The sequence below is a fragment of the Periophthalmus magnuspinnatus genome, chromosome 1 (genome assembly GCF_009829125.3).
Source record: "Periophthalmus magnuspinnatus isolate fPerMag1 chromosome 1, fPerMag1.2.pri, whole genome shotgun sequence".
Lineage (NCBI taxonomy): Eukaryota > Metazoa > Chordata > Actinopteri > Gobiiformes > Gobiidae > Periophthalmus > Periophthalmus magnuspinnatus.
In genome coordinates this window covers 34,912,478-34,939,969 of record NC_047126.1, presented here as the reverse complement: position 1 = coordinate 34,939,969, position 27,492 = coordinate 34,912,478, and the positions used below count along the sequence as shown (strand labels likewise).

Genomic DNA, 27,492 nt, shown 5'->3' with positions numbered 1-27,492 from the left:
AACCAGGCCTCCAGCCAGACCTCCAGCACACCTCCAACCAGGCCTCCAGGCACACCCCCAGCCAGACCTCCAGCCAGACCTGCAACCAGACCTCCAGCCAGACCCCCAACCAGACCCCCAGCCAGACCTCCAACCAGACCTCCAGTCAGACCCCCAACAAGACCTCCAGCCAGACCTCCAGACCTCCAACTACACTTCCATGCAGACCCCGAGCCAGATCTCCAGCCAGACCTCCAACCACACCTCCAGCCAGACCTCCAACCAGACCAAAGCTCAAAAGGCTCTGTTGCACCTTGTGATGTCATGAAGTGGTGGTGTTCAACTTAACAACTCCTTTTACCTTTAGTTCAGATGAGAATGGCAATTCCAGGTCTGAAATGATTCAAATGATTCTAGTGAAGGTGAATGGAGTTTAAAAACACAGTGGAGCACTTCCTGTTCCACATGATGACATCACAAGGTGGAACAGAGTGTTTTCAGTTTGAGAGAAGAACTCAGTCTAAATATGCAGGATTTGTGTGTTAAACATGTGTGAATGAAACTCCAGGTCTGTTTGTGATGAAGAAACAACATTAGAATAGAGATCAGAGAATAGTTTGATATGGGCCCTTTAAAGTACAGTTTCTTTGTTTTGTTTTTTTATATCTTTACTACAGTACATTTTACAGTGGATACTTTTTACTTTTACTTCAATACATTTGAGAGCAGGTATCTGGACTTTCTAGTCCACTACATTTTTGAACTGGACTGAAAAGTAAAAAGTACTTTTCATATGATTTGAGGGGTTATTTTTCCCATGTTCATGGAAACATCCTGACTCAAATTTTCGAGTTCAAGTTTCAACAAAAATAAATACACAAAAAGAAAAGTTAAGAAATTGCTTCATATTTTCACTGTCATCAAAATATGTCTAATTTTTGATCAATATCACTACATTTAGACTGAAATACTTTTACTTTTTACTCTTAAAGTACATTTTTAAACAGGTACTTAAATACGTTTACTTAAGTTTTTCCTGTGATAGTTCTACTTTTATTTGAGTAACTTTTTACCTCTGCATCTCTACTTTTACTTGAGTAATAAACTCTAGACCCACAAACCAGTAAACATTTGTCTGAGCTGCTCAGACTCATATTGTGGAGTCCTGCTTAAGGCATCGTGCTGTGGGGGACAGTGGGGGAACGGAGGACAGTGGGGGGACAGAGGACAGCGGGGGACGGGGGTCGGGTTACACAGGTGGTGGTGACTGGGGAGAATAACAACCCCACCTTTGAAAAATAAAAATATATATGGGTTTAATCTTTTACCAAAGCCAGGTTGGAAATGCTTGAAACTGTCCCAGGTTGTTTTTGTGGGTGGGTCAGCACGGAGAGTCATTTTACATTAAGAACACATTGAGCCTTTGCACCTTCATTTGTCTGTAAACCCTCCACTCCCTTTTCCCTGAAGTGTGTGTCTGTGTTTGAAACGCTAAGCTGTGTGCATGTTCAAGCAGATGAATATATTTACTCTGTGTTAGCAAAGCGGCGCGAGCCACAAAGGCAGGAATCAGCCTGTCAGATTTAAATGTTTAGCCCATCAAAGAAACACACAGCACATCTGCACATTTTTATGAATGGCTGCATTTATCCCAAACAGCTCCGGCCAATCAGTGCTGTGTCCTGGAGCTAAAGCCCTGCCCACTTGGAATGCCTGCATTGTGGTTGGTTGGGGGAATGGAAAGGGGCGTGATCTCTATGTGCTCTTCGGGGGTATAAAAATGGATTTGGATGTTTTGCAAGTCAAGAGTGAAACCAGGATTCAGAACGAGAGCCCAGAACTTCAGGTGCCAAAGATGCAAAAATAGGCACATATCATATTCACTATTTATTTATTATCCCAAAGTGAGACATGTTTTGGATCTATGTAACTATGACAACAGCCGTCATCACACAGGTAAGACGTGGACATTTATTTTATGTTTAAGGCTAAGTTGATGTGTGTGCGTGTGTGTACTCTTTGTACAAAATAATAAGAGTTTCCTTAATTGTGTTGTCGTTGCTAGTCACTGTGTTTCTTCATGTTTCTTCATATCTGTGCTTTGTGAGTCTGTGGACACTGTGACTCTGTGGATGCTGTGACTCTGTGGACACTGTGACTCTGTGGACACTGTGATACTGTGGACGCTGTGACATTGTGGATGCTGTGACACTGTGGACACTGTAGTCACTGTGGCTCTGTGGACATTGTGACACTGTGGACACTGTGGACACTGTGACTCTGTGGACACTGTGACTCTCTGAATGCTGAGACACTGTGGCTCTGTGGACACTGTGATTCTGTGGTCACTGTGGCTCTGTGGTCACTGTGGCTCTGTGAACACTGTGTCTCTGTGGACGCTGTGTCTCTGTGGACGCTGTGGCTCTGTGGACGCTGTGGCTCTGTGGACGCTGTGTCTCTGTGGACGGTGTAAGTGACTCTGGCTCTGTGGACGCTGTGTCTCTGTGGACGCTGTGGCTCTGTGAACGCTGTGAATCTGTGGACATTGTGTCTCTGTGGACACTGTGACTCTGGCTCTGTGGACACTGTGTCTCTGTGGACACTGTGTCTCTGTGGACACTGTGACTCTGGCTCTGTGGACGCTGTGGCTTTGTGGACGCTGCGGCCCTGTGGACACTGCGGCTCTGTAGACACTGTGGCCCTGTGGACACTGCGGCTCTGTGGACGCTGTGGCGTTGTTGTCCCTTTGGACACTGTAGTTGTCTGGACATTCAAGGCTGTCATTTAAAATTGCACAACCTTTTTTATATTGTAAATTACTACAGTTCATAAAGTGTACTGGTAAATGTATACTACATAACTGTCCAGAGGTATACTACATAACTGTCCAGAGGTATACTACATAACTGTCCAGAGGTATACTACATAACTGTCCAGAGGTATACTACATAACTGTCCAGAGGGGATTTCCCTACTCGTCTCCATTGAGATTTTCTTGCATTGCGAATATGCCACGGTATGGTATTATACTTCTGTATCTTATATAGAATTTATTCAATGACAGATCACTGTGAATGGGCTCGCCTCTCCATAGATTTGCCCTATAATGAACACTTTAACTGCTCGTGTACGCGCTCACGTGATTTATGTTTATGAGCCCTGTGAGGTGTGCGGAGAGGAAGAGAAGAGAAAAAAGTGAATGAACTCTGCTCCAAACTCACGTCTAATCCATGCTCAGCTTCAGTTGGATTGTGACAGACACAAGTTCCTCGTTCTCGTCTCCTGTTGTCCTCGTTTCTCCTCGATGCTCCTCGCTGTTGTTTAATCCATAAATTCACAGAGGAGTCTCACAGCAGGACTCATATCTGACTCATTGTTTAAGACATATTTCATTGCGGCTGGTGTTATTTTCTCTGCAAAAAAGCGTCAGCGTTAGTGATCAGCTTGAGCACAGCACGTGTCCAAAGCCCTAGTGTGAAAGTGCCCAAGTGTGGATGAGCCCTAGTGTGAATGCGCCCTAGTGTGAGTGAGCCCTAGTGTGCGCTCTAGTGTATATGCGCCCAAGTGTGAGTCCTAGTGTGAGCGTGCCCTAGGGTGAGCGTGCCCTAGTGTGAGTGTGCTCTAGTGTGAATGGATCCCTGTGTGAGTGCGTCCTAGCGTGAGTGAGTCCTAGTGTGAATTCGCCCTAGTTTGAATGTGCCCTAGTGTGAATGTGCCCTAATGTGAGTGCACCCTAGTGTAAGTGCTCACTAGCATGAGCGAGTCCTAGTGTGAATGCAGCTTAGTGTGAATGCGCCCTAGTGTGAAGTGCCCTACTGTGAGTGAATCCTAGTGTGAGTACGCCCTAGTGTGAGCACAGCCTTTTGTGAATGCACCCTAGTATGATTGTGCTCTAGTGTGAATGAGCCCTAGTGTGAGTTCTAGTGTGAGTGAGTGTGAGTTCTAGTGTAAATGCGCTCTAGTGTGAGTGCGCCCTAGTGTGAGTGCACCCTAGTGTGCACCCTAATGTGAGTGAGCCCTAGTGTGAGTGCTTCCTAATGTGCGCCCTAGTGCAGGAGTCCTAGTTTGAGTGTGACCTAGTGTGAGTGAGCCCTAGTGTGAGTGCACCCTCATGTGGACCCTACTGTGAATGAGACCTAGTGTGAATGCACCCTAGTGTGAGTCCTAGTGTGAATCTGTCCTAGTGTGCGCCCTAGTGTGCTCCCTAGTGTGAAAGGTGTGAAGAGTGTGACCTAATGTGAGTGAGCCCTAGTATGAGTGCACCCTCGTATCCACCCTAGTGTAGTGAGTCCTAGTGTGAATGTGCCCTAGTGTGAGTGAGTCCTAGAGTGAATGTGCCCTAGTGTGAGTGAGCCCTAGAGTGGATGTGCCCTAGTGTGAGTGAGCCCTAGAGTGGATGTGCCATAGTGTGAGTGAGTCCTAGAGTGGATGTGCCCTAGTGTGAATGCGTCCTAGAGTGGATGTGCCCTAGTGTGAGTGAGCCCTAGAGTGGATGTGCCCTAGTGTGAGTGAGCCCTAGAGTGGATGTGCCCTAGTGTGAATGCGTCCTAGAGTGGATGTGCCCTAGTGTGAGTGAGCCCTAGAGTGGATGTGCCCTAGTGTGAGTGAGCCCTAGAGTGGATGTGCCCTAGTGTGAGTGAGCCCTAGAGTGGATGTGCCCTAGTGTGAGTGAGCCCTAGAGTGGATGTGCCCTAGTGTGAGTCCTAGAGTGGATGTGCCCTAGTGTGAGTGAGCCCTAGAGTGGATGTGCCCTAGTGTGAGTGAGTCCTAGAATGGATGTGCCCTAGTGTGAGTGAGCCCTAGAGTGGATGTGCCCTAGTGTGAGTGAGCCCTAGAGTGGATGTGCCCTAGTGTGAGTGAGCCCTAGAGTGGATGTGCCCTAGTGTGAGTGAGTCCTAGAGTGGATGTGCCCTAGTGTGAGTGAGCCCTAGAGTGGATGTGCCCTAGTGTGAATGCGTCCAATCTTTATCTGAATGCTGATTTTCCCTTCTGCCCTCCAGGTGACTGGCAGCTGCTCGGCCCGATGCCCGTGTCCCGGGGAGCCGGTGCTGTGCCCCGCGGGTGTGAGCGCTGTGTCCAATGGGTGCGGCTGTTGTAAGGTATGTGCAGCTCAGCTCAACCAGGACTGTGGCCCACTCAAGCCCTGCGACCACCACAAAGGCCTGGAGTGTAACTATGGCAACGACGTGACCATGGCTGAAGGCGTCTGCACAGGTGAGAGGCTGCACTGATGGGAACAATACAAAATACTGAATACTGCTTTAAAATGTATTTTGTTTCGTGTTCTTTTACATGGGCCAGAGTACTGTATTCTGAATACTTACAATACTTTAACACTATGCACTATATTAAATATATTATATATATGTATTTTTATTGCCTTATTTCTTATACATTCATTTATGCTCAATTAGTGATGTAAAATCAGAGCTGTGTTTTGTATTTTTCTCAGTAATACTGTGCAGTTCAAAGCCAAAATGACATGATGAAGTACAGTCATGTCTGGAGTTCAACAGTGACATCTGCTCAGGCTCTGGAAGTCAATTTCACATAGATTTTTCCCATTTGAAGAATTCAAATATAACCTAACCTAACCGTTATTTTAATAGATAGACATGCTAACCAGCTATGTGCTAACTAATCTCCATAACAAGGTTGTTTTATTCCCAAAAAGGCCATTTCAAAATGTAAGATTCTGCTGTTGTATTGACTTTGTGGCTTATAAATTTTTATTAACGGATTTAAATGAAACTATAGGACTTGTTGTCATTAATTAGTGGCTGATTATGCCCGAATCAGCTTTTGAAAGTTTTGAAAGTTTTTTTTTTGGGAAGGGAACTTTCAGAAGACTCTCACCCATGGAGTGGTGAATGATGAGCTCCATACTTTTTTATTTAGTAAAGTAGTTGTATTCTCGGTGCATGTACTCGGTTATATCCTAATGCTGGCATTAATACCAGTAGTAACTTATAGTATTTGTCAAAGCAGTGTAGTAGTACTTGCAGTAGTAAAATGCTTTGGTAAACAAGGCCTGTCCCTATAATCATTGTATCAATTTATCGTTCTATATATGAAATTGGAACTATATATTTTTGGGGTCAGTATTAATCATGTTACTTTTTCTTTGCACTACTGAGAATTTTTGGGTTATTCTTTGGCCAAATGATTAGATTTAAGCAGTAAAATTCTGAATTGATAACTTGTCTGACTCATTACAGATGTAAACTAACCACTAAGGTGTTTCATTCTGCTGTTTGTTTATCACTGCTTATGATTTTGAACAATATTGTACATTTAGAATAGTTTTTGTGGTTTAAATCTGCTCTTGGGTTTTTGTGTCAGTGGTGTAAATGAGTTTCATTATCATCGTTAATCGTCTATATTTACTTCAGCAATATATTGGACTTCAAACTGTGTTAAGGCGACAGTCCTTTGATAAATGTATTGGTGATTCTTCTTTCCTTGGGCCCAGCACAGTCTTTTGGTTGTACAAACATGTTTTGGTGTGTGTTGTGGATGTGTGAATGGGATGTGTACTTAGGGTTTAAAGCACAAACTGAAATCTGAGACTCTTTCTTTTCACTTGAAGCTAGTCGTCTTTGAAAGAGGCTCGAGGTGTGTCACATTTACACGAAACAAACATCTTATCATAGATCTGCCCTTTTGTCAGTGCTGGAACATAAAACTAGTACTGTGCTTAAGTAAAGTATAGACACCTGAAATTTACATTTATAGTGGGGCAAAAAAGTATTTAGTCATCCACCAACTGTATAGGTTCTCCCACTTTAAAAGACGAGAGAGCCTGTCATTTTTATCATAGGTTCACTTCAACTATCAAGAAAAATCACATTGTCTGATTTTCAAAGAAAGGACAAGAATGCGGATACAAGCAGCCAAAATGGGATTCCTCCGTAGGGTGGCTGGGCGCACCCTTAGAAATAGGGTGAGGAGCTCGGCCACACGGGAGGAGCTTGGAGTAGAGCTGCTGCTCCTACACATCGAGAGGAACCAGTTGAGGTGGCTTGGGCATCTGCTCAGGATGCCTCCTGGACGCCTCCCTAGGGAGGTGTTCTGGGCATGTCCCACCGGGAGGAGGCCCCGGGGAAGACCCAGGACATGCTGGAGGGACTATGTCTCTTGGCTGGCCTGGGAACACCTTGGGGTCCCACCGGAGGAGCTGGAGGACATGTCCAGGGTGAGGGGAGTCCCTGCTTAGACTGCTGCCCCCGTGACCCGGCCCTGGATAAGTGGAAGAAAATGGATGGATGGATCTTTAAAGAATCAATCCCTTTTTTGGCAATGACAGAGGTCAAACATTTTCTGTAAGTCTCCACAAGGTTTTCACACACTGTTGCTGGTAGTTTGGTCCATTCCTCCTGCAGATCTCCTCTGGAGCAGTGATGTTTTGGGACTGTCACTGGACAACAAGGACTTTCAACTCCCTCCAAAGATTTTCAGCCGGGTTGAGATCTGGAGACTGGCTAGGCCACTCCAGGACCTTGAAATGCTTCTTACAAAGCCACTCCTTTGTTGCCCGGGTGGTGTGTTTGTCATGTGTCATTGTCATGTTGAAAGACTCAGCCACGTTTCATCTTCAATGTCCTTGCTAATGGAAGGAGGTTTTCACTCAAAATCTCACGATACATGGTCACATTCATTCATTCCTTTACATGGATCAGTCGCCCAGGTCCCTTTGCAGAAAAACAGCCCCAGAGCATGATGTTTCCACCCCCATGCTTTCTTCTCCAAACACGACAAGTTGAGGATTTATCAAATAGTTCTATTTTGGTTTCATCTGACCATATGACATTCTCCCAATCCTCTTCTGGATCATCCAAATGTTCTCTAGCAAACTTCAGACGGGTCTGGACATGTACTGGCTTAAGCAGGGGAACATTTGAGGATTTGAGTCCCTGGTGGCGTAGTGTGTTATTGATAGTTGCCTTTGTTACTTTGGTCCCAGCTCTCTGCAGGTCATTCACGAGGTCCCCCCGTGTGGTTCTGGGATTTTTGCTCATCATTCTTGTGTCATTTTGACCCCAAGGGGTAAGATCTTGTGTGGAGCCCCAGATCGAGGGAGATTATTAATAGTCTTGTATATCTTCCATTTTCTAATAATTGCTCCCACAGTTGATTTCTTCACACCAAGCTGCTCACCTATTGCAGATTCCCAGCCTGGTACAGGTCTACAATTTTGTTGCTGGTGTCCCTTGATAGCTCTTTTGTCTTGGCCATAGTGGAGTTTGGAGTCTGACTGTTTGAGGTTGTGGACAGGTGTCTTTTACACTGATAACGAGTTCAAACAGGTGCCATTAATACAGGTAACGAGTGGAGGACAGAGCCTCTTAAAGAAGAAGGAGGAGGTCTGTGAGAGACAGAAATCTTGCTTGCTTGTAGATGACCAAATACTTATTTTACCGAGGAATCTACCAATGACTTCATTAAAATCCTACAATGTGATTTTCTGTATTCTTTCCCCCCATTCTGTCTCTCATAGTTGAACTGAACCTATGATGAAAATTACAGGCCTCTTCCCTCTTTTTAAGTGGGAGAACTTGCACAATTGGTTTTTGACTACTTTTTTGCCTCACTGTGTGTGTGTGTGGGGGGGGTGCGCATGTGCAATAATAATAATTATTATTTAGTCTTTATTTTAATTAATTTCAATTTTAATAGGTTGTTTATTTTATGTTTTCTGATTTTAATATAAGTGACTGTTAGCTTTGAGACACAGTGAGCTAGCTAGCGTGCTGCTGTGCACAGATCACGATTTTTTAAAAATAACAAGCACAGAGCCTGTTTGTGAAGAAAAGCTGAGCTGAAAAATATGTTGAAAATCACAGGAAACAGGAGTTGTATTTTAGAGAGTCCCACATTGATGACATCACACTAGGAGAATTTTGAACAGGTGTTCGGCATAATTTACAAGAAACACATTTTTTTTAATCCCAATATTTTATTTAAACCTTGTTTCAACAAAATTAAAGTGTTCTCTTATATTTTTATTTGTCAATAATTTCAATGTACATTGGAGGAGTTTTGGGCCCAGTGTAAAACATGGTTGCTAAAATGTAAACGTACGTAAAATTTTAAGCTGAAAAAAAAGACAAAATTTGGAAAAAAATTTATATATATATATATATATATATATATATATATAATCTCATTATACTTAAGATATAGTAAAGATAAGTAAATAAAAGTAGTTTTTACTTTAAACTCTGTTTATCGTTTTAGCCAAAAGCGAGGGCCGCACATGTGAGTATAACGGCAGGATGTACCAGAATGGGGAGAGTTTTCGAGTTGGCTGTAAACACCAGTGCACTTGCTTGGATGGCGCCGTGGGCTGTGCTCCGCTGTGCATAAACAAGCTGCCCCCTCCCTCCCCCACCTGCCCCCTCCCCAGTCTCATCAAGACCCCTGGGAAGTGCTGCCCCTTCGTCCACTGCCACAAGAGAACCTGGCATCTCTCATGGAAAAAGAAGGTGGGTAACGTCACTGCACCAGATAAAAATAGTAGTGATGCACCAATACAATACTGGTGTCAGAGAACGGCGCTGATATTGAACATTTTGGTGGATCAGATATTGATTCTAAGATATCGGTTCAGTCGATATCCCATTTTGGTCGATAAACTGGTGTAATAAGACGACTGGCTGGTGTTGGCCTGAAACGCCTCCTGATATTAAACTTGTATTTTAACAAAGTTGTTTTCAAAAAATCAAAAGTAAAATTACCACCTCTTGCTTTAAATATGATGAGGCTTATAAAGTCTAATGATTTTTGTTTTGTCATGTGACCAGATCATGTGACCTGTCAGTATAAACAAGGCCTGGCAGCCATCTTGCTCTTTTAATGTCCACACCCTGATGAAGGGGGACAGTGGATAAACTGTTGTCTAGCTTGGGTGACAGTGTGTGAAGAAGCTGGCCCGAGTGATCAAAATAGGAGGCAGACTCAAAAGAAGTCCCATTAAACACATTTATTACCCGTGCAGTGGTACACCGTGGACAAACAAAAATAATACATATGTACAAAAATTAACGGTGCTCAACAAAAAACTAAGCAACCAAACTTAAGCAACTGAAACAAAAGCCACGTGTACTCTGGCTACACAGGTGTTCCCTATCTGGCTAATTGGCCAGACTAATATACTTCCCTGTACTGGAAGCCCCTCCCCCGGTCTACTCCATTTCTTGTCCAGGGGCGGTGGGAGTATCATAAACACTATATTGCATAAAACAGCTCTCGGGCCCAAGTCCTTTACCAAAAGTGTTTAACTAAACACAATATAAACACTTAATTCCAGAAATGAAAATATACAAAACATTAACACAAAGAAATAAATAAACTTAAGCCAGTTTTTCCCCCTCCACATGGTCCGGCCCACGACCCCACTCTAGCCTATAAAATGGCCGACATAGGGCACGCCCCCTCTTTGTCTGGACCATGTGGAGATACAGGTAAGATGATTGACTGAACTGAATAGACGCATTTAACTAAATAAAATATATTTAACTAACAAATGTGTGGTGCTTTAAACTGATAACAAAACAAACCCGGGATAGTTATATTTTGTTGGGTATTGAAGTTATTGAAAATGAACAAAGATGTGCAAACCAAATCATAATACTATTAAAAAGGGACAAAGGCCCACTTTGTCACACACCCCCCCCCATAAGCCCGTTACCCGTCAGAGTCACGGGACAGAAAATCAGCAACAACATTTTTATGCCCTGGTTTGTACTGGACCTTAAAACAAAATGGCTGCAGAGACAAATACCATCGAGTAATACGAGCATTAGTGTCCTTCATATTATGAATCCATTGCAATGCACGATGGTCAGTTTCTAAAACAAAGTCTTTACCGATAAGATAGTATCTCAGAGTGTCCAAAGCCCATTTAATGGCGAGAGCCTCCTTCTCAATAGTTGAATACTTTTTCTCTCTTGGAAAAAGTTTCCGGCTGATATACTGAACTGGAAGTTGGTTACCCTCCTCCCCTTGCAGCAACACCGCCCCCAGCCCCACACCTGAAGCATCAGTCTGTACAGTAAAGGGCAGTTCAAAGTCTGGACACTGCAAAACGGGTTGTTGACACAAGCAGTCTTTCAAGTCATTAAAAGCACGTACAGTCTCTGGAGTCCATTTAACCTGTACTGGGCTATTTTTACAAGTCATGTCAGATAAAGGGGCGGACCTAGTTGCAAAGTCTGGGATCAGGCGTCGGTACCATCCCACTACACCCAAGAAGGATCTCAGCCTTCTCTTGGTGTTAGGCAATGGGGTAGCAGAAATTGCTTCAACTTTACTGACCTGAGGATGAATACCCCCAGCTCCGATCACATAGCCCAAGTACTGCACCTCAGGCTTGGCGATGTGGCACTTCTGGGCGTTGATAACAAGACCTGCCTCTTGGATCCGCCTGAAAACATCAGACAGATGGCGTAGGTGCTCCTCCCAGGACTGGCTGAAGATGACGATGTCATCAATGTAAGCAGCAGCGTAGTCCTCAGCTCCTCTTAGCACCTCGTCAACGAGCCGTTGGAATGTGGCCGGCGCTCCGTGTAGACCAAAGGGCATCATTCGGAACCTGAAGAGGCCGCTGGGCACCCGGAAGGTCGTCAGATCTCTTGAGGCTTTATCCAGGGGCACTTGCCAATACCCCTTGCAGAGGTCTAAGGTTGTCAAATAACTTGCATGACCCAGCCGCTCGATCAGTTCATCTACCCTTGGCATTGGGTAGGGGTCAAATGCAGACACCGCATTCAATTTAGAAAAGTTCACACAGAATCTGAGCTTTGGATCTTCCTTTTTGGGAACCAAGACTACCGGGCTGCACCACTCACTGCGCGATGGTTCAATAATTCCCATCTCCAGCATGTCCGCTACTTCTGTCTTTAACTGTGGGATAAGCTTAGCTGGAATGCGACAGGTAGTGTCTCTAATGGGCTGCTGTTCTGGTGAGCGTAGGCGGATCTGGTGCTGGATGAGGTGAGTGTATCCAGGTTTCACACTAAAAAGTTCATTTGTCATGTAAATTTGAAGGTTCTGTTGCTGCTCAGCACTCAGATGACTTACATCAGGGAACACTGGTGCCTCTGCTGGTGAAGGGAAGTACTGCTCCTGGACCTCCTCCTCATCTGTGACTGCACGTGCCATTAAAGAGAGCTGGTCTGACCGGTCCACCCACTCCTTAAGTAGATTAACATGAAATATTTGAGCCTTCTTACGACGTTCCGGCATAAACAGTTCATAGGTGACTGGACCAGTTTTTTTTCGGATCTCATATGGGCCTTGCCATTTAGCTAAAAGACCACTCTCGGATGTTGGCAATAAAAGCAAGACTTTCTGGCCCACCTGGAATGCTCTTCTTCTGGAGACCTTGTCATAACTGTGTTTTTGTCTCTCTTGTGCTTGTGTCAAGTTGTCACAAGCAAGCTCTTTGAACTGCTCCAATCTATCTCTCATTTTCAGTACATATGAAAGTTCATTACATCCCTGCTCTGGCGTTGGCCCCTCCCAGGCTTCTTTTAGGACATCCAAGGGCCCTCGAACAGAATGTCCATAGAGAAGCTGAAATGGTGAAAATCCAGTAGATGTTTGAGGGACTTCTCGGTAAGCAAACAATAGGAACGGCAGCCACTGGTTCCAATCTGCTCCCGACTCAGCCACAAACTTTCTCAGCATAGATTTGAGAGTCTTATTGAAGCGCTCAACAAGCCCATCAGTCTGTGGATGGTATGGACTTGTCTTTATGCCTTGAATTCCCAGGAGGTTGTAGACTTGTTTCAGCAATGTAGAAGTGAAGTTGGTGCCTTGGTCGGTGATGATCTCTCTGGGGATGCCCACTCTGGAGAAGAGCTGAATGAGGCAGGTGACGATCTGGCGTGCTTTGATCTTCTTCAGTGGAAATGCCTCCGGATACCTAGTGGCATAATCCAACACCACTAGGATATACCGATGTCCCGCACTGCTCCGCTCCAGTGGGCCAACAATGTCCATGGCAATACGAGAAAAAGGGGTGTCAATGATGGGCATGCTAATAAGGGGCGCCCTATCTCCCTTTTTGTTTGGGGCTGTTAACTGACACTCTGGGCATGACTGACAGTACTTTACAGTGTCTGCATACTGCCGGGGCCAATAAAACCTAGGCACCATTCTAGAAAATGTTTTAGCTTGGCCTAAATGTCCTGCCCATGGAACTGAATGACTAAGATTAAGGATAGTGGGTCTCAATGATTGTGGGACTACTAATTGGTCCCCCACCTCACTTCGTCTGTAAAGTCTATCACCCTTAATCACAAAAACTTCACTCCCTCGCGTTGTCACTTTTGTCGTGTCTGACACACATTTACTGAACAAATTAGCTAACGTTGGATCTTGTTTTTGTAATTTTGCCACGTCACTACAGATGGAAAACAAATCTGCCTCAATTGGTGTTTCTATATTTTCCTGCACTTTAGTCCCTTTGACTTTTTCTTGCCTCTTTTGTCTCTTACTCTTCTTGATTTTGCCATTATTAGTATTTGACATGTCTGAATTAGCGAAAGGTAAGTCCTCCCATCCTGTTCTCTGACTACTTACTTTCTGATGAGTTTGTGATCTAGTAACTGCCATTAAACTAGCATTTACCTTGGCTACGTTAGATTGATTGGCTATTAGCTCAGGAAGGACCGGAACATCCAGGCCTAATACAACTTGGTAAGGCAGCTGTTCTAGCACGCCTACAGCAAGTGTAAAAGACTGGCTTTCCACTTGAACACTTATTTCTGCAAGGGGATAGCGTACCCTGTCACCATGGATACACACAATATCTACGGTCCCTCCACAAAAAATTACATCCTTAGGCAAACTGTCCTGTCTGACCAGAGTACGATCACTTCCTGAATCTAATAAGGCAATACAAGGTTTGTCATCTATCACCACCCCCATAGTGAGCTCCTCCTGATGACCCTCCCGACTGTCTACATTAGCAGGTAAGGTGGATACACTACACATGTAGTTTTTACTAGCCCTGCTATTAGCCCTGGGACACTGTGCTTTGAGATGTCCTATTTGACCACATAAATGACAAGCATAAGTGTCTCTACTCCTGCTGTCTGGTCTAGGTGCATGTAAGGGAGCACTAGGTCTAAAGTGTCTGGGTCTAGGTTCAGGGGCAAATGTCTTACCCATTGGGGTGGGTTGGTGAGTCCTTGGGGCAAGTAGTGTCTTCGAGGGGCGGCGTGCAGCAAGGAAAGCTTCGGCCATGTCCGCTGCCTCTTTGGAAGTCTTTGGGTCTCTTTCCTTAATCCACGTGCGTAGTTCTGGACTCAGAACTCTAAGGAACTGCTCCAGGATGATTGTATCTCCAATTTGCTCTTTGGTTTTGGACTTTGGGTCCATCCATTTATTGTACAGCTCCTTCAGACGAACCTGTAGCTCCTGCGGCGTCTCCTCTTCTCCCGGCTCCGTTGAACGAAACCTCAGTCGGTAAGTCTCCGTGCTGATCTCAAACTTTTGCAAAACAGCACGTTTCACTTTGTAATAGTTCATAGTATCGTCAATGTCCATAGCAACGTACGCTGAACGTGCTTTGCCAGTTAAGAGCGGTGCAAGACGAAGAGCCCACTCATCATTTGACCACTGGCATGCATGTGCAATTCGTTCAAAGGTGCACAAGTAATGTTCAATGTCCTCACCATCAGTGTAGGGTTGCATTTTTGGGCCTTTCCAGTTGCTGTTTCTCATGGTGCTGGATTGCCTGGAATGACTTTGGTCAAAATGAGAGCTCTGGGTTGGAAGCTCCTCTGCTCTCAGTTCATCAGGTCCATCCATTTGCGTCACACGACTTTGTTGCATTTCTCGTTGGAGGTTAAAAATGTCTCTGCGCATTGTAGTCCATTGCTCATTTTGTTGTTGCATGAGGCGATGTAGTAGACCTGATAGCTGATCCACACTGTTAACCTGGGGTTCTGGTTCGCCACCAACTGCCACCTCCTGGTCGTCTGGTGGATCTGTTCCAGCCTCAGCACAAGACTTCTTTGGGTTCTGTCTTGTGGACTTCATCTTCACTGCCTCCTACTGGCCTGGATCCCACCACTGCCACCAAATGTGAGGAAGCTGGCCCGAGTGATCAAAATAGGAGGCAGACTCAAAAGAAGTCCCATTAAACACATTTATTACCCGTGCAGTGGTACACCGTGGACAAACAAAAATAATACATATGTACAAAAATTAACGGTGCTCAACAAAAAACTAAGCAACCAAACTTAAGCAACTGAAACAAAAGCCACGTGTACTCTGGCTACACAGGTGTTCCCTATCTGGCTAATTGGCCAGACTAATATACTTCCCTGTACTGGAAGCCCCTCCCCCGGTCTACTCCATTTCTTGTCCAGGGGCGGTGGGAGTATCATAAACACTATATTGCATAAAACAGCTCTCGGGCCCAAGTCCTTTACCAAAAGTGTTTAACTAAACACAATATAAACACTTAATTCCAGAAATGAAAATATACAAAACATTAACACAAAGAAATAAATAAACTTAAGCCAGTTTTTCCCCCTCCACATGGTCCGGCCCACGACCCCACTCTAGCCTATAAAATGGCCGACATAGGGCACGCCCCCTCTTTGTCTGGACCATGTGGAGATACAGGTAAGATGATTGACTGAACTGAATAGACGCATTTAACTAAATAAAATATATTTAACTAACAAATGTGTGGTGCTTTAAACTGATAACAAAACAAACCCGGGATAGTTATATTTTGTTGGGTATTGAAGTTATTGAAAATGAACAAAGATGTGCAAACCAAATCATAATACTATTAAAAAGGGACAAAGGCCCACTTTGTCACACAGTGGCTCAGTTGGTAGATTTGAATTTCACTCTTAAAACATCACTGGTTGAGTGTTCAGATCCAGTGACACACAGGTTGGCAGTGTGATTCCAGCTCCCATAGATGAATGCTGTTGTTGTGTCCTTGGGCAAGACACTGTCTGTGTACATTGCTGCATGAATGTGTGGGTGAATGGGTGATGTAAATACGCTTTGAGGCCTTGAAGGTGGAAAAGCGCATTATAAAAATGTGACCATTTACCATTTATGAATGTGGTGTGTGTTGGTGGGGATCAGAGGGGCTCATTGGCAGCCTCACTTTTGTCAGTCAGCCTTGGGGCAGCTGTGGCTACAGTACGAGCCTCCACCACATGTGGAACAAATAAATAATTCACTGTAAATCTTCTCTGAGGGTTCAAAAGGTGCTGTATAAAAGCAATATTATGAACAGCAGTTATAGAAGTTCTGATGCATTTTTTGTTACTTAGAGAAGTGTCCCACACACAGCCTACTCCTTTGTTTATTCTCTTGTTGTGACAGGTGACTCCTCTGAAACAGCACCTTCCCAGACCGAAGCTGTCCAATGACCTGAAGGAAGGCTGGGAAAACCAGTACGGACTTCGCCACCTGCCGGGTATGAAACAAACTAGGAACCTTCAGTGCAATTTGAAAATAATCCCATTTGAACACTTGTGTGATTGTTTTATTCAGGGAAAAATGTTATGTTGAGGAGGATGAAGGAGAATACCTGTCCCGTACAGACTACCAGCTGGTCCCAGTGCTCCAGGAGCTGTGGGACAGGCATCTCCTCCCGAATCTCCAACAAAAACACTGAGTGCAAACTGCAGAAAGAGACCAGAATATGCACCATACGGCCCTGCCACAGCCTCCTGGTGCCTAAAAAGGTAAGGCCCTGTCACAGCCCCTGTCACAGCCCCTGTCACAGCCCCTGTCACAGCCCCTGTCACAGCCCCTGTCACAGCCCCTGTCACAGCCCCTGTCACAGCCCCTGTCACAGCCCCTGTCACAGCCTCCGCCACAGCCTCCGCCACAGCCTCCCTGTCCCAGCAAAGGTAAAGCCCTGTCACAGCCAGTGTCGCAGCCTCACTGTTCCCACAGAGGTAATGCCACCTCCACACTGGCACTGCTGAAGTGGAGGTATTAGTGAATCCCCATAACTGCTTTATTCTTTTGATATTGTTATTTTGTATACAGCAGCATAAGTCCTCTTGAAAAGGATCGAAACTCAAATGAATTATTATGTCTGGCCCTGTGTAAACACTCCCCAGTCTCCGGAGCTGTCCTAATCCCTGATTTAAGGAATGATGATCCTCTGTGTGGTTTGGGAAGTGCTCGTGCAGTGGGAAAAGAGCCCTGCTACACTCAGATGAGCTGGTGCAGCCAGGCGCCTTGTTAAATATAGTCCTGACCCTGAGCATTCCTGCTCAGCAACTGTCCCGAGGACAGAAGAGTCTGCTATATTTAACCTGCAGACACCAGGGGATCAGCTGGTAGTGAGCCATCTCCGTGAATGACACTGAACAAGAGGACTTTCCAAACTGTTGTATCTGCAGTTTTCTCATGTAAACGATGATTGTTAAACAGTTGTACAAATACAGCAGTCAGCTCATCAGAATCCTTATTTCTCCACAGAAAGTCCAAAAATGTTCACCGACCCAAAAGGCCCCAGGAGCGCTTCGTCTGTCCTATGGGGAGTGTGTAAGTCTCAGACTCTATCGCCCAAACTACTGCAGTGTATGCGCAGATGGACGCTGCTGCTCACCTCAAAAAACACGCACCATCCCAGTGAGTTTTGTCTGTCCCAGTGGACAGAGCTTCCACAAGTCCGCCATGTTTGTACAGTCGTGTAAATGCAGCACTGACTGTGGTCATCTCAATGAGGTGGCTTTGCCTCCACAACATTGGATGTACGGCGACACACACAAGTTCATCGACTAGGTTTGGTGATTCCTGGAAACAAGACTATTTAGTGCACCTGGCTTCAGAGATCCTGGTATTATTCAGCCCAAAGGCCTCATGGGAAAATGAACAGACAACGGGACAGATCTGAACCTCTGAAGTATTGACACTAAACACACTGAAACTGTGAGGTCATCTCCCCGGGACAAGTCAGAGCCACAGCAAAGCACAGATCTGCTCCATCAGTGCAGCGTGGACTGGTATCTACTGTAAAACATCCATCCATTTTCTTCCACTCATCCGGGGCCAGGTCGCTGGGGCAGCAGTCTAAGCAGGAACCCAGACTTACACCTTCCACCTCCAGCGTGTCCTGGGTCTTTCCTGGGGCCTCCTCCCGGTGGGAAAATGCCCGGAACACCTTCCTAGGGAGGTGTCCATACTGTAATGCAGTACTACAGTAATACTACAGTAATACAACTGTAATACTACAGTACTACTACAGTAATACAATACTACTACAGTAACACTACAGTAATACAGTTCTATAGTACTACAGCAATACTACAGTACTATAGTATTGCTGTAGTATACTGTGGAGTATTACTACAGTATACGACGAGGCAGCTCTGACTGCTGCATCGAGTAGAATAACTGAGTTGTATTTTGGCTTAATGAATGCGTCTCTGCAATACTTTATGACAGCACTGTGAATCCTGAATGCTAGCAGGAGGTATGATCATGTATACAACTGAAGAGGAAGAAATTGGACCAAAATCAAATGTGTCTTGTGCCTGACCAGGATAAAACCTGTAGTTTTGTCTGACTTTGATTAAACAGCTTTAATTTTATAGATTACATTTTCTGCAGCTGGAAGAGAGTGACCCCCCCCTTCCATTGAATTTAAGAGGCAAAAGTAACGAAGGTATAAAAGCTTTATTTAACCAAAAACTATATATCCATGGTTTCAACATGAAAAACAATAAAACAGGCTGATACGTGATAAAATAAATTATCATTATGAACTTTCTAACAAATATGGCTCAAGTATTATTGTGAATGTAGGCCCTTTATGTCCTCCCTAAAAATACAGAAACATCAAAGACCGTAAGGGTCGACACACGAGGCCCTCGCCTGGACACACGAGGCCCCACACAAGATCCTCATCTGGACTGCTCAACTGGAAAAGAAAAGAAAGATCAGTTTGAAAACATTTTACACGGGGCTCAGTGAATGAAACCTGCATGAAGCGTCTCCATGAAGAACTCACTGTAAGACGAAATATCAATCTCCTCTGGAAGCTCCGGCACATTGACCTCAAAACGATCCTGGACCTCGTTCAAAGTCTTGGCGTCAGTTTCGTCTGACACGAATGTGACGGCCAGGCCTTTGGTGCCGAAGCGTCCGGCGCGGGCCACCTACACGTTGACAGTTACATCACAGTGGAAATATTCATTAGACACAGGCAAATGTTTGGCCATGCCCCCCTCTCAGTCAATGTATTTTTTTTATTATTTATACAAACAGAAAATATCAAATATATGAAGCAGGATATATGGAATTATGTAGATAAGGGAAAAAGTTATATAACCAATACTATAATATAATATTTTTCCTCAAAGTCTCCTCCCTTCGCTTTGTCAATTTTAATAGAAAATTATAGATTTAAAGTTTTGTCTTTATTACATAATCCCATATATCTTACTTCATATATCTGATATCTTCTGTGTGTGTTTATAAAGTAGTAAAAAAACAAAACAAAAAACAAAGAGGGAGCATGACCAAACTTTTGACTGGTGCTGTTTAAACATACACGATGTTTGGACACACCCCGTTTTTGTGTTCAAATCCTCAAAGTCTCCTCCTTTTGTTTTGTCGAAAAATATTTAGTAGAGATATTTGAACTTTTTCTTTACTAGATAGTTCCATATATCTTGTTTCATATATCTGATGTCTTCTGTGTGTGTACAAGATGTATAAGGTAGTAAAAATAAAGAAAAAAAACAATAAGGGGGCACGTCCAAACTCCTGACAGGTCCTGTTGGTGATAAACTCACTCTGTGCAGATAGGTGTCCGAGTCCTCGGGCATGTCATAGTTGAACACGATGTTGACTCGCTCGATGTCCATGCCTCGTCCAAACAGATTTGTCGCCACCAGAATTCGCCGCTGGAAATCTTTAAACTGCTGGTACCGGGACAACCTTTGAGAGGAAAGGAGATGTTTGTTTAAAAAGATCCATCTAAACTGCTCTACTGTCAAACCCCCCCCAAAAAAAACAGAGAAAGACACACAGAGACAGACACACACAGAGACAGAGGTAGAAATACACACACGCAGATGCACACAGAAAGACAGACAGGCAGACACACACACTCAGAGACACACGCACGCAGAAGCACAGACGCACACACAGACACACAGATGCAGAGACACATGCAGACGCACACAGACACACAGAGACAGACACACACACAGAGACACAGAGACAGACGCAGACACACACAGGCAGACAAACACACACAGACACGCAGACAGAGAGACAGATGTGCAGACAAACACAATGAGAGACAGACACAGAGACAGACAGACACAGAGACACGCACACAGAGCGGCACGCAGACGCACATACAGAGACACACAGAGACAGACACACACACACACAGACAGACATGCAGACAAACACACACCGTTCTTCCTGGGCCATGCCTCTGTGAATAGCTATGGCAGGAAAGTTCTGTTCAACCAAAAGCTGTGATAAAGCCACACAGCGATGCACCGACTTCACAAAAATCACCACCTAAACAACACAAAGAGTCAAGCGATACTTTGATGATGGTAAATAAATAAAATGTGAATGTGAGATTCATATATCAAAGTGTATACAGTACATACTTGGTTGAACTCGAGCACATCCAGCAGGTCAAACAGCTTGCGGTTCTTTTCATTGTCTTTGAGTTTACAGTAGTACTGCTGCAACCCATGAAGTGTCAACTTGGTCTCATCGTCCACAAACACCTCCATAGGCTAAACAAGAGGGGAAATATTAGACCTTCAATGATACGAATGGGTCACAGTTCAACAAATAAGACTGAACAGAGCGTACAGGAAAATGTCTCCCCACACTGCCCCACAGTGGAGTGTTTCAAGTCTTAAGACCACAGACTGTGTAAAGACGTGGAATGAGTGACTGTGATGTCATCCACAGCGTTCAGCTCCAAATGAAGCTCATCGAGCCTAGCAGTTACAGCAGCCAATTTGGAGCGGAGTTCCACATTTGGAATTTCGAGCACAAATTTTATAGCAACCAAAGACAATCCAGAGCAAGACTTAGCAACACTGACAATCAAACCCTGTTGCTAATGTTAGTGGGAGCCTCGTCAGGCAAAGGTGTCTGATATGTCTGTTATTAATGTTCATATTTTGATTTACAGACACTATAGTGAAATAAAAACCCCAGGATCACGTAGAGTGGGTTAATACAAACATTTAAGACCAAAATGACGAGTCTGGCAGCAGCAGTTAAAGATATCTTATCATTCTATGTATAAAAGTTGAAACAATATATTTTTTAACAATATTTGTTACTTTTTCTTTGCACTACTGAGAATTTTGTGGTTATTTTTTCTCTATATGATCAGATTTGAGCCATAAAAGTTTGAATTAATAGCTTGTCTGACAGACCCAAAAAATGACTAAGGTGTTTCATTCTGCTGTTTATTTCTTGCAGCTCATAATTTTGAACAATATTGTACATTTAAAATAGTTTTTGTAGTTTAAATCTGCTCTTGGGTTTTTGTGCCAGTGGCATAAATGAGTTTTAATACTGTCATCTGTATTTACTTCAACGATATATTGAACTTAAAAATGTGTTAACGTGACAGGCCTGGTCCCGAGGAGCTCACTGCAGGTGGCGAAGGCACTGAATTTATTTAACAGTGATTTTCATATTAATGTATAATAGGCTGTAATTTGCTTTAAAAGGTCCTATATCACACAAAATTGACTCTTGTAGCTTTAATTCATGTTCTAATGCTGTTCCCTCCTCAAAAACAGACCTGGAGTTGTGTTTTGTTTCATTCACACATGTTTGAGTAACACTTTATTATTAGTCTTTCTACATCCCCAAGGTTCAAAATGCTCTGTTCCACCTTGTCATGAAGTGGTATATTTTAAGTTAACAGCTCCTTTAACTGTTAGTTCAGTAGATTGGAAATTCCAGGACTGAAATCATCCAAATGAGTCTAGTGTAGGTGTATGGAGTTTAAAAAACAGTGGAGCACCTGTGCTTCCTGTATTACCACATAATGACATCAAAAGGGGGAACAGAGTGAGAGAAACACTTAGTCTAAATATGCAGTGTTTGTGTGTTAAACATGTGTGAATGAAACAAAACACAACTCCAGGTCTGTTTGGAACAAGGAAACAACATTAGAACAGATCAGAGAATAGTGTAGTATGGGCCCTTTAAAACAGTGTAATATGGACCTTTAATGACCTGAGCCTGCATCACCCTCTTGCTCAGTCCTTTCATTTCTTGGCTCAGAGTGCATCCAGCACAAATGAACAAGGAATCGGCTCAACAGTTCAAGCTCTGTTAGAGTTTGGAGACAGTTTGTGAACTGCAGTGTTCAGATCTTGCAACAGATTCTTAATTAGATTTAGATCCGGACTTTGACTGGGCCATTCTAACACATGAATATGTTTTGCTTTAAACCAGTCTATTGTCGCTTTGGCTTTATGTTTAGGATCGTTGTCCTGCTGGAAGGTGAACCTCCGCCCCAGTCTCAAGTCTTTTGCAGACGCTAACAGGTTTTCTTCCACGATTGCCCTGCATTTAGCTCCATCCATCTTCCCTGTTCCAGCTGAAGAAAAGCACCCCCCACAGCATGATGCTGCCTCCACTGTGTTTGACTGTGAGGATGGTGTGTTCCTTTTAGGTCATAAAGTTCGATTTTGGTCTCATCAGACCAGAGCACCTTCTGCCACATGTTTGCTGTGTCCTCAAAAATGACTTCTAGCGAACAGTAAAACGAGACTTCTTATGGATGTTTTTCAACAATGGCTTTCTTCTTGCCATTCTTCCATAAAGATCAGATTTTGGTAGTGCACGACTAATACTTGTCCTGTGAACAGATTTCCCCACCTGAGCTGTGGATCTCTGCAGCTCTTCCAGAGTCACCATGGGCCTCCTGACTGCATCCCTGATGAGTGTCTTCCTGTTAGTTCTGTAAGTTTTGATGGACGGCCATGTCTGGGTAGGTTTGCAGTTGTGCCATACTCTTTCCATTTCTGGATGATGGATTGAACAGTGCTCCTTGAGATGTTCAACGCTTGGGGAAATCTTTTTAGATGCAAGATCCGCTTTAAACTTCACCACAACTTTTTCTGACCTGTTTGGTGTGCTCCTTTGACTTCATTTTGTGGTTTGCTCCCCAACACTCTCTTAACAAAGTTCTGTGGCCTTCACAGCACAGCTGCATTTATACTGAGACAAGATTACACACAGGTGGACTCTTTTCAGTCATTAGGTCAATATTCAATCTTTACAAAATCATCAGGCAACTTCTAAAAGCAGTTGGTTGCATTCAAGAAAAAGGGAACTTAATACTTTTGCATGCTGCACTTTTAAGTTTTTTTTGTTTTTTTTAAATTGGAAATCTTGTAAAATATTTCCTTCCACTTCACACTTAGCATTTTATGTGAATGAACAATGCAAAATGGCAAGAAGATGTATTTAAATTTGTGGTTGTGACATGACAATATGTGAAAAAGTTCCAGGGGGATGAATACTTTTACAAGCCACTGTACATTCTCCTGGCCAGTAGCAGATGCAACTGGTTTGACTGGTCTTGCATTTAAGTGCTCAGGAGGATCACTCTGGCACACTGTGATGGCCATTTATGACACGGACACAAATGGGCAAAGCTTAAACGGGCCTCTACACCTGCTGGTAGAGCGGTAAAAGTAGCTACAGCCGTAAATTTTGACTTTTTGTTTTGGTTGATGTGCTGTCTAAAAAATACACACAAGTCTTTATATTAACACTTTAACATGAAGAGATAGCTGCACAAAATGTGACTACACTGCTCCTCTTTCTCTGGATTCTAAACAATCATTATAGGCCAGGGGTGCCCAAAGTTTTTTCACCAGGGGCCATATCTTGAAAAATATTCAACACGGAGGGCCAGTGGTCAATACAGTGGCTAATTCAGATGGGTGCATTTAACCCTATAGCGTTGGATCCTATCATCGCCGATAGAGCGCAGTTGCGAACTTTCCAGCAGCGTTACTCTGCAACCAGTCGTGCTCCCATGTAAATTCAAACGGCGTCTCAAAGCGGAGGCACAAGGCTATCTAAATATTTTACCATCTTTACGGTAATCTGCCTCTGTTGTCCCTCGAAGGTGACGAATGAGAGTGCGGGGCTGCGGGGACTTTCACACTCATTTATTCGATGCGTAAAAGAAAAAATACGGATGGATGTGTAAAATGGAAGTAGTTGTGTGAAAAAATGCAGTAAATTCTGATACTTTGTTCAACATGATTTTTATGGCTAAAAAATGAATAAAAGTCTAGATGAGCTATACTGGCCCATCGTGTGCTCAGTCCTTAAAGGGTTAACATAGTTTTGACTTCATACTACTCATAAGGCTTGAAATATTAATATTAGGTCAGTAGGACAATGCAATGTGATGTGATGTTGTTTAGGTTATCTTGGTAGGATTACTTAAATTTGATCAATTTTGATTCAGATTTTGATCAACTGGGCCAGTTCAACTTGAGGCCTGAGGGCCACTAAAAATTGGTCTGAGGGCCGCATTTGGCCATAGTTTGGACACCCCTAAAAACCGATATTGCTCCATCAGTTGAAGCACTGGAGATATTGATAAATATGGCTAGGAGTAAAATCACACACTCAATCTGGAATGTAAAGTTACTTACATCTTGCATAAACTTGCGGCACACAGGACGGATCTCTTTGCTCAGGGTGGCACTGAACATCATCACCTGTTTCTCATGTGGGGTCAGTCTGAAGATTTCCTGGACATCACTCCTCATATCTGGTTTAAAATAAATCAAAACAAATCAGCAAAGACACAATGGTGAAATAAAAACCCCAGGATCATGTACAGCTGGTGAATACAAACATTTAAGACCAAAATGACAAGTCTGACAGCAGCAGTTACAGAGAGAGGGAATAGTTTTCTAAAGTGACGTGAATTGAAGCCAGAGCCTGAAGTGTTGGAAACATGCTCACGTCCTATTTGGAATGTGGTGTCCATTTATATATACAGTCTATGGGTCCAATATTTGGGAATTTGCCTTTTGGATATTTAATGGCAAAGTACAAGGTAATAAATTGATAAATCTGGCTCTAGAGCTCCCATCTGAAAACCACCAATAAAACATCACTGTCTCTTTGTGCTCACTAACCCAGAGCCTCCAGCATCTTATCGCACTCATCCAGCACGAAGTGTTTGACGTTCTTCAGGTTCAGGGTCCTGTTGCGAACGAGAGCAAGGATTCGGCCTGGCGTTCCGACAACAATGTGAGGGCAGTTCTTCTTCAACACGTCCTCATCTTTCTTGATTGCCAGACCACCAAAAAACACAGATACCTTCACAGTGGGCATGTATTTGGAGAAACGCTCGTATTCTTTGCTGATCTGGAAGGCCAGCTCTCGAGTGTGGCACATCACAAGGACAGACACCTGAGAACACAAAAGCACTTGTTATATAAAAAGGCAGAGGCCAGGGCAGTTAAATTACATTTCCAATAAAAGAAAAACAAAAAGTCCTACTAATAGACTATTTATAAATGGACATATCTAACCTGCTAGCTGCCGCATTCTAAATAGGAAGTGATCATGGGACGCTTCCAGCTCCATCGACTCTGGCTTCAATTCACTTTACATTAGAAAATTTTATTTCTCTCCATAATGCTGCTGTCAGACTCGTCATTTTGGTCTTAAATGATTGTATTAACCTGCTCTACATGATCCTGGGGTTTTTATTTCACTATTGTGTCTGTAAGATATGAACATTAATAACAGATAAATCAGGCGTCTTCTTTCCCCAAGGTCGCTCCCACTAGTGTTAGCCACAGGTCTGATTGACCACGTTGCCAAGCACCCACTCCCTGCTCCAGATTGGCTCTTTGGTTGCTATGATATTCGTGGTCATAATTCCAAATATGTAACTCTGCTCCAAATTGGCCCCCCTAACTGCTAGCCTCGATGAGTTTATTTGACTGGAGCTGAACGTCGTGGGTGACATCAGACTGCCTCAGTTCACTTCTTTAAACAGTCTGTGGTTCTACTCACCTGACCCTCCACTGGCTCCAGCTGCTGCAGTGTAGCAAGTACAAACACAGCTGTTTTTCCCATACCCGACTTGGCCTGACATAAAATATCCATGCCCAAAATTGCCTGAGGTATGCACTCATGTTGGACTGTCAGGGAGAAAACAAAGTTGATTCAGCATTTCTGAGTATATAATATTACACTAGTGTGGTGCCATCCATTTGTAAGTATTAATGATATTTACCCTCTGAGGGGTGTTCAAATCCACAGTCGACAATCGCTCGCAGCAGCTCTGGTTTCAGAAGAAAGTCTCTGAACCCGGAGCTGTGGATGGACACATACGACCCCTTCACCTCCTTCTTGGCTGGGATGGTTTCTACGACTACCTGAGGCTCGTCATCCTCCTCATAGTCCAAAAGTTCATTATCAACGTCGTTCTCAGACATCTGTAAAAAGAACACTACACTCAAATAAAAGAAGCCCCAGTCAAATAAAAAAAAACACCCCACTCAAATAAAAAATACCACACCTAAATCAAAAACACCCCAATCAAATCAAAAAACCATACCACCTTAAATATAAAAAATTAGAATAAAAATGGATACGTGCGATCATTAATCTGCTGAATTAATCTGAATGAAATGAATGTGTAATATGGATGATGCTTCGACCCTGGATCAACAACAGCCGAGTCTGTAGTAAAAGATTCACTCAAACATGAAACTCACAGGAGCCTCCATCAGCTCCTCCAACAGTTACAGAAAAACACGAAACTTCACTGTATTTGTGTATATCTTATAAACAGGTCAGGAGTCAAAAATGCATTGGCCTGGGCCGTATTTAAACTTAAATATGAAACATATGCAAACCAGGAGCATTGGCCCCGGTGCAGCGGTTAGCTTAAAGCTAGCTACAGGGCACCGCGAGGGTCAAAATAAAACAGTTCAAACTAGAGAGATCATAACCAAACAGGGCGCGGTGAAGGTAATGGATAAAACCAGACACATCTTGACAGGCTTACCTTGAGATGGTGCGAAAGAAATTACTAAAGATATTACAAAAGATGTTACTTTTTACGGCTCTGAGAGTTTTACACGGACTGAGCGGAAGCACGCGCGCTGCAGTCAAAGACAACACGGGAAAAAAAAGTACAGTTTTAGTAAAATAAATGTACATCCTGTTTGGGTAAAATCATTTTATACATTTCATATTTATTTACTTTTATGATATATTTCCTTTTACATAATATAGTAAATATAGCTTGTTTGTTAAATATAGGTATTACAGATTACATTCAGAAAGCTTAGTCGTCTTTTTACCATGGCTTTTTACAGTAGCTGAAGGCACCACCAGTCACCAGTCTCCTCTATGGGTTCTATCACATATTAACAGGGTTCTATCACATAATAAAATGGTTCTGTAACATCCTAACGTTTTATACTCTATATTATTATAGTTTTAGATTAT

The 27,492-nt window shown here is 43.5% G+C and overlaps 2 protein-coding genes across 3 annotated transcripts; one reads left to right on the top strand and one right to left on the bottom strand.

The window, feature by feature from the left end:
• Positions 1–1,895: 1,895 nt before the first annotated feature.
• LOC129456554 (CCN family member 1-like) lies at positions 1,896–18,602 on the top strand. The gene is made up of 6 exons (XM_055224586.1): positions 1,896–1,935; positions 4,980–5,193; positions 9,217–9,464; positions 16,345–16,438; positions 16,516–16,709; positions 17,458–18,602. The coding sequence occupies exons 1-6, from the start codon at positions 1,912–1,914 to the stop codon at positions 17,761–17,763; spliced, it is 1,080 nt and encodes a 359-aa protein (XP_055080561.1). The 5' UTR covers positions 1,896–1,911; the 3' UTR covers positions 17,764–18,602.
• Positions 18,603–18,644: 42 nt separating this feature from the next.
• LOC117372230 (ATP-dependent RNA helicase DDX39A) lies at positions 18,645–27,157 on the bottom strand. 2 transcript variants are annotated; one of them, XM_033968000.2, is made up of 10 exons: positions 27,047–27,157; positions 26,270–26,471; positions 26,047–26,174; positions 25,158–25,434; positions 24,666–24,784; positions 20,616–20,747; positions 20,411–20,520; positions 19,779–19,923; positions 18,992–19,139; positions 18,645–18,901 (listed from the first exon to the last, which is right to left on the bottom strand). In XM_033968000.2, the coding sequence occupies exons 2-10, from the start codon at positions 26,469–26,471 to the stop codon at positions 18,885–18,887; spliced, it is 1,278 nt and encodes a 425-aa protein (XP_033823891.1). In that variant the 5' UTR covers positions 27,047–27,157; the 3' UTR covers positions 18,645–18,884. The 2 variants fall into 2 exon arrangements, with proteins under 2 accessions (XP_033823891.1, XP_055080549.1); XM_055224574.1 differs by lacking the exons at positions 18,645–18,901; positions 27,047–27,157 and having other exon boundaries at positions 18,917–19,139.
• Positions 27,158–27,492: the final 335 nt, after the last annotated feature.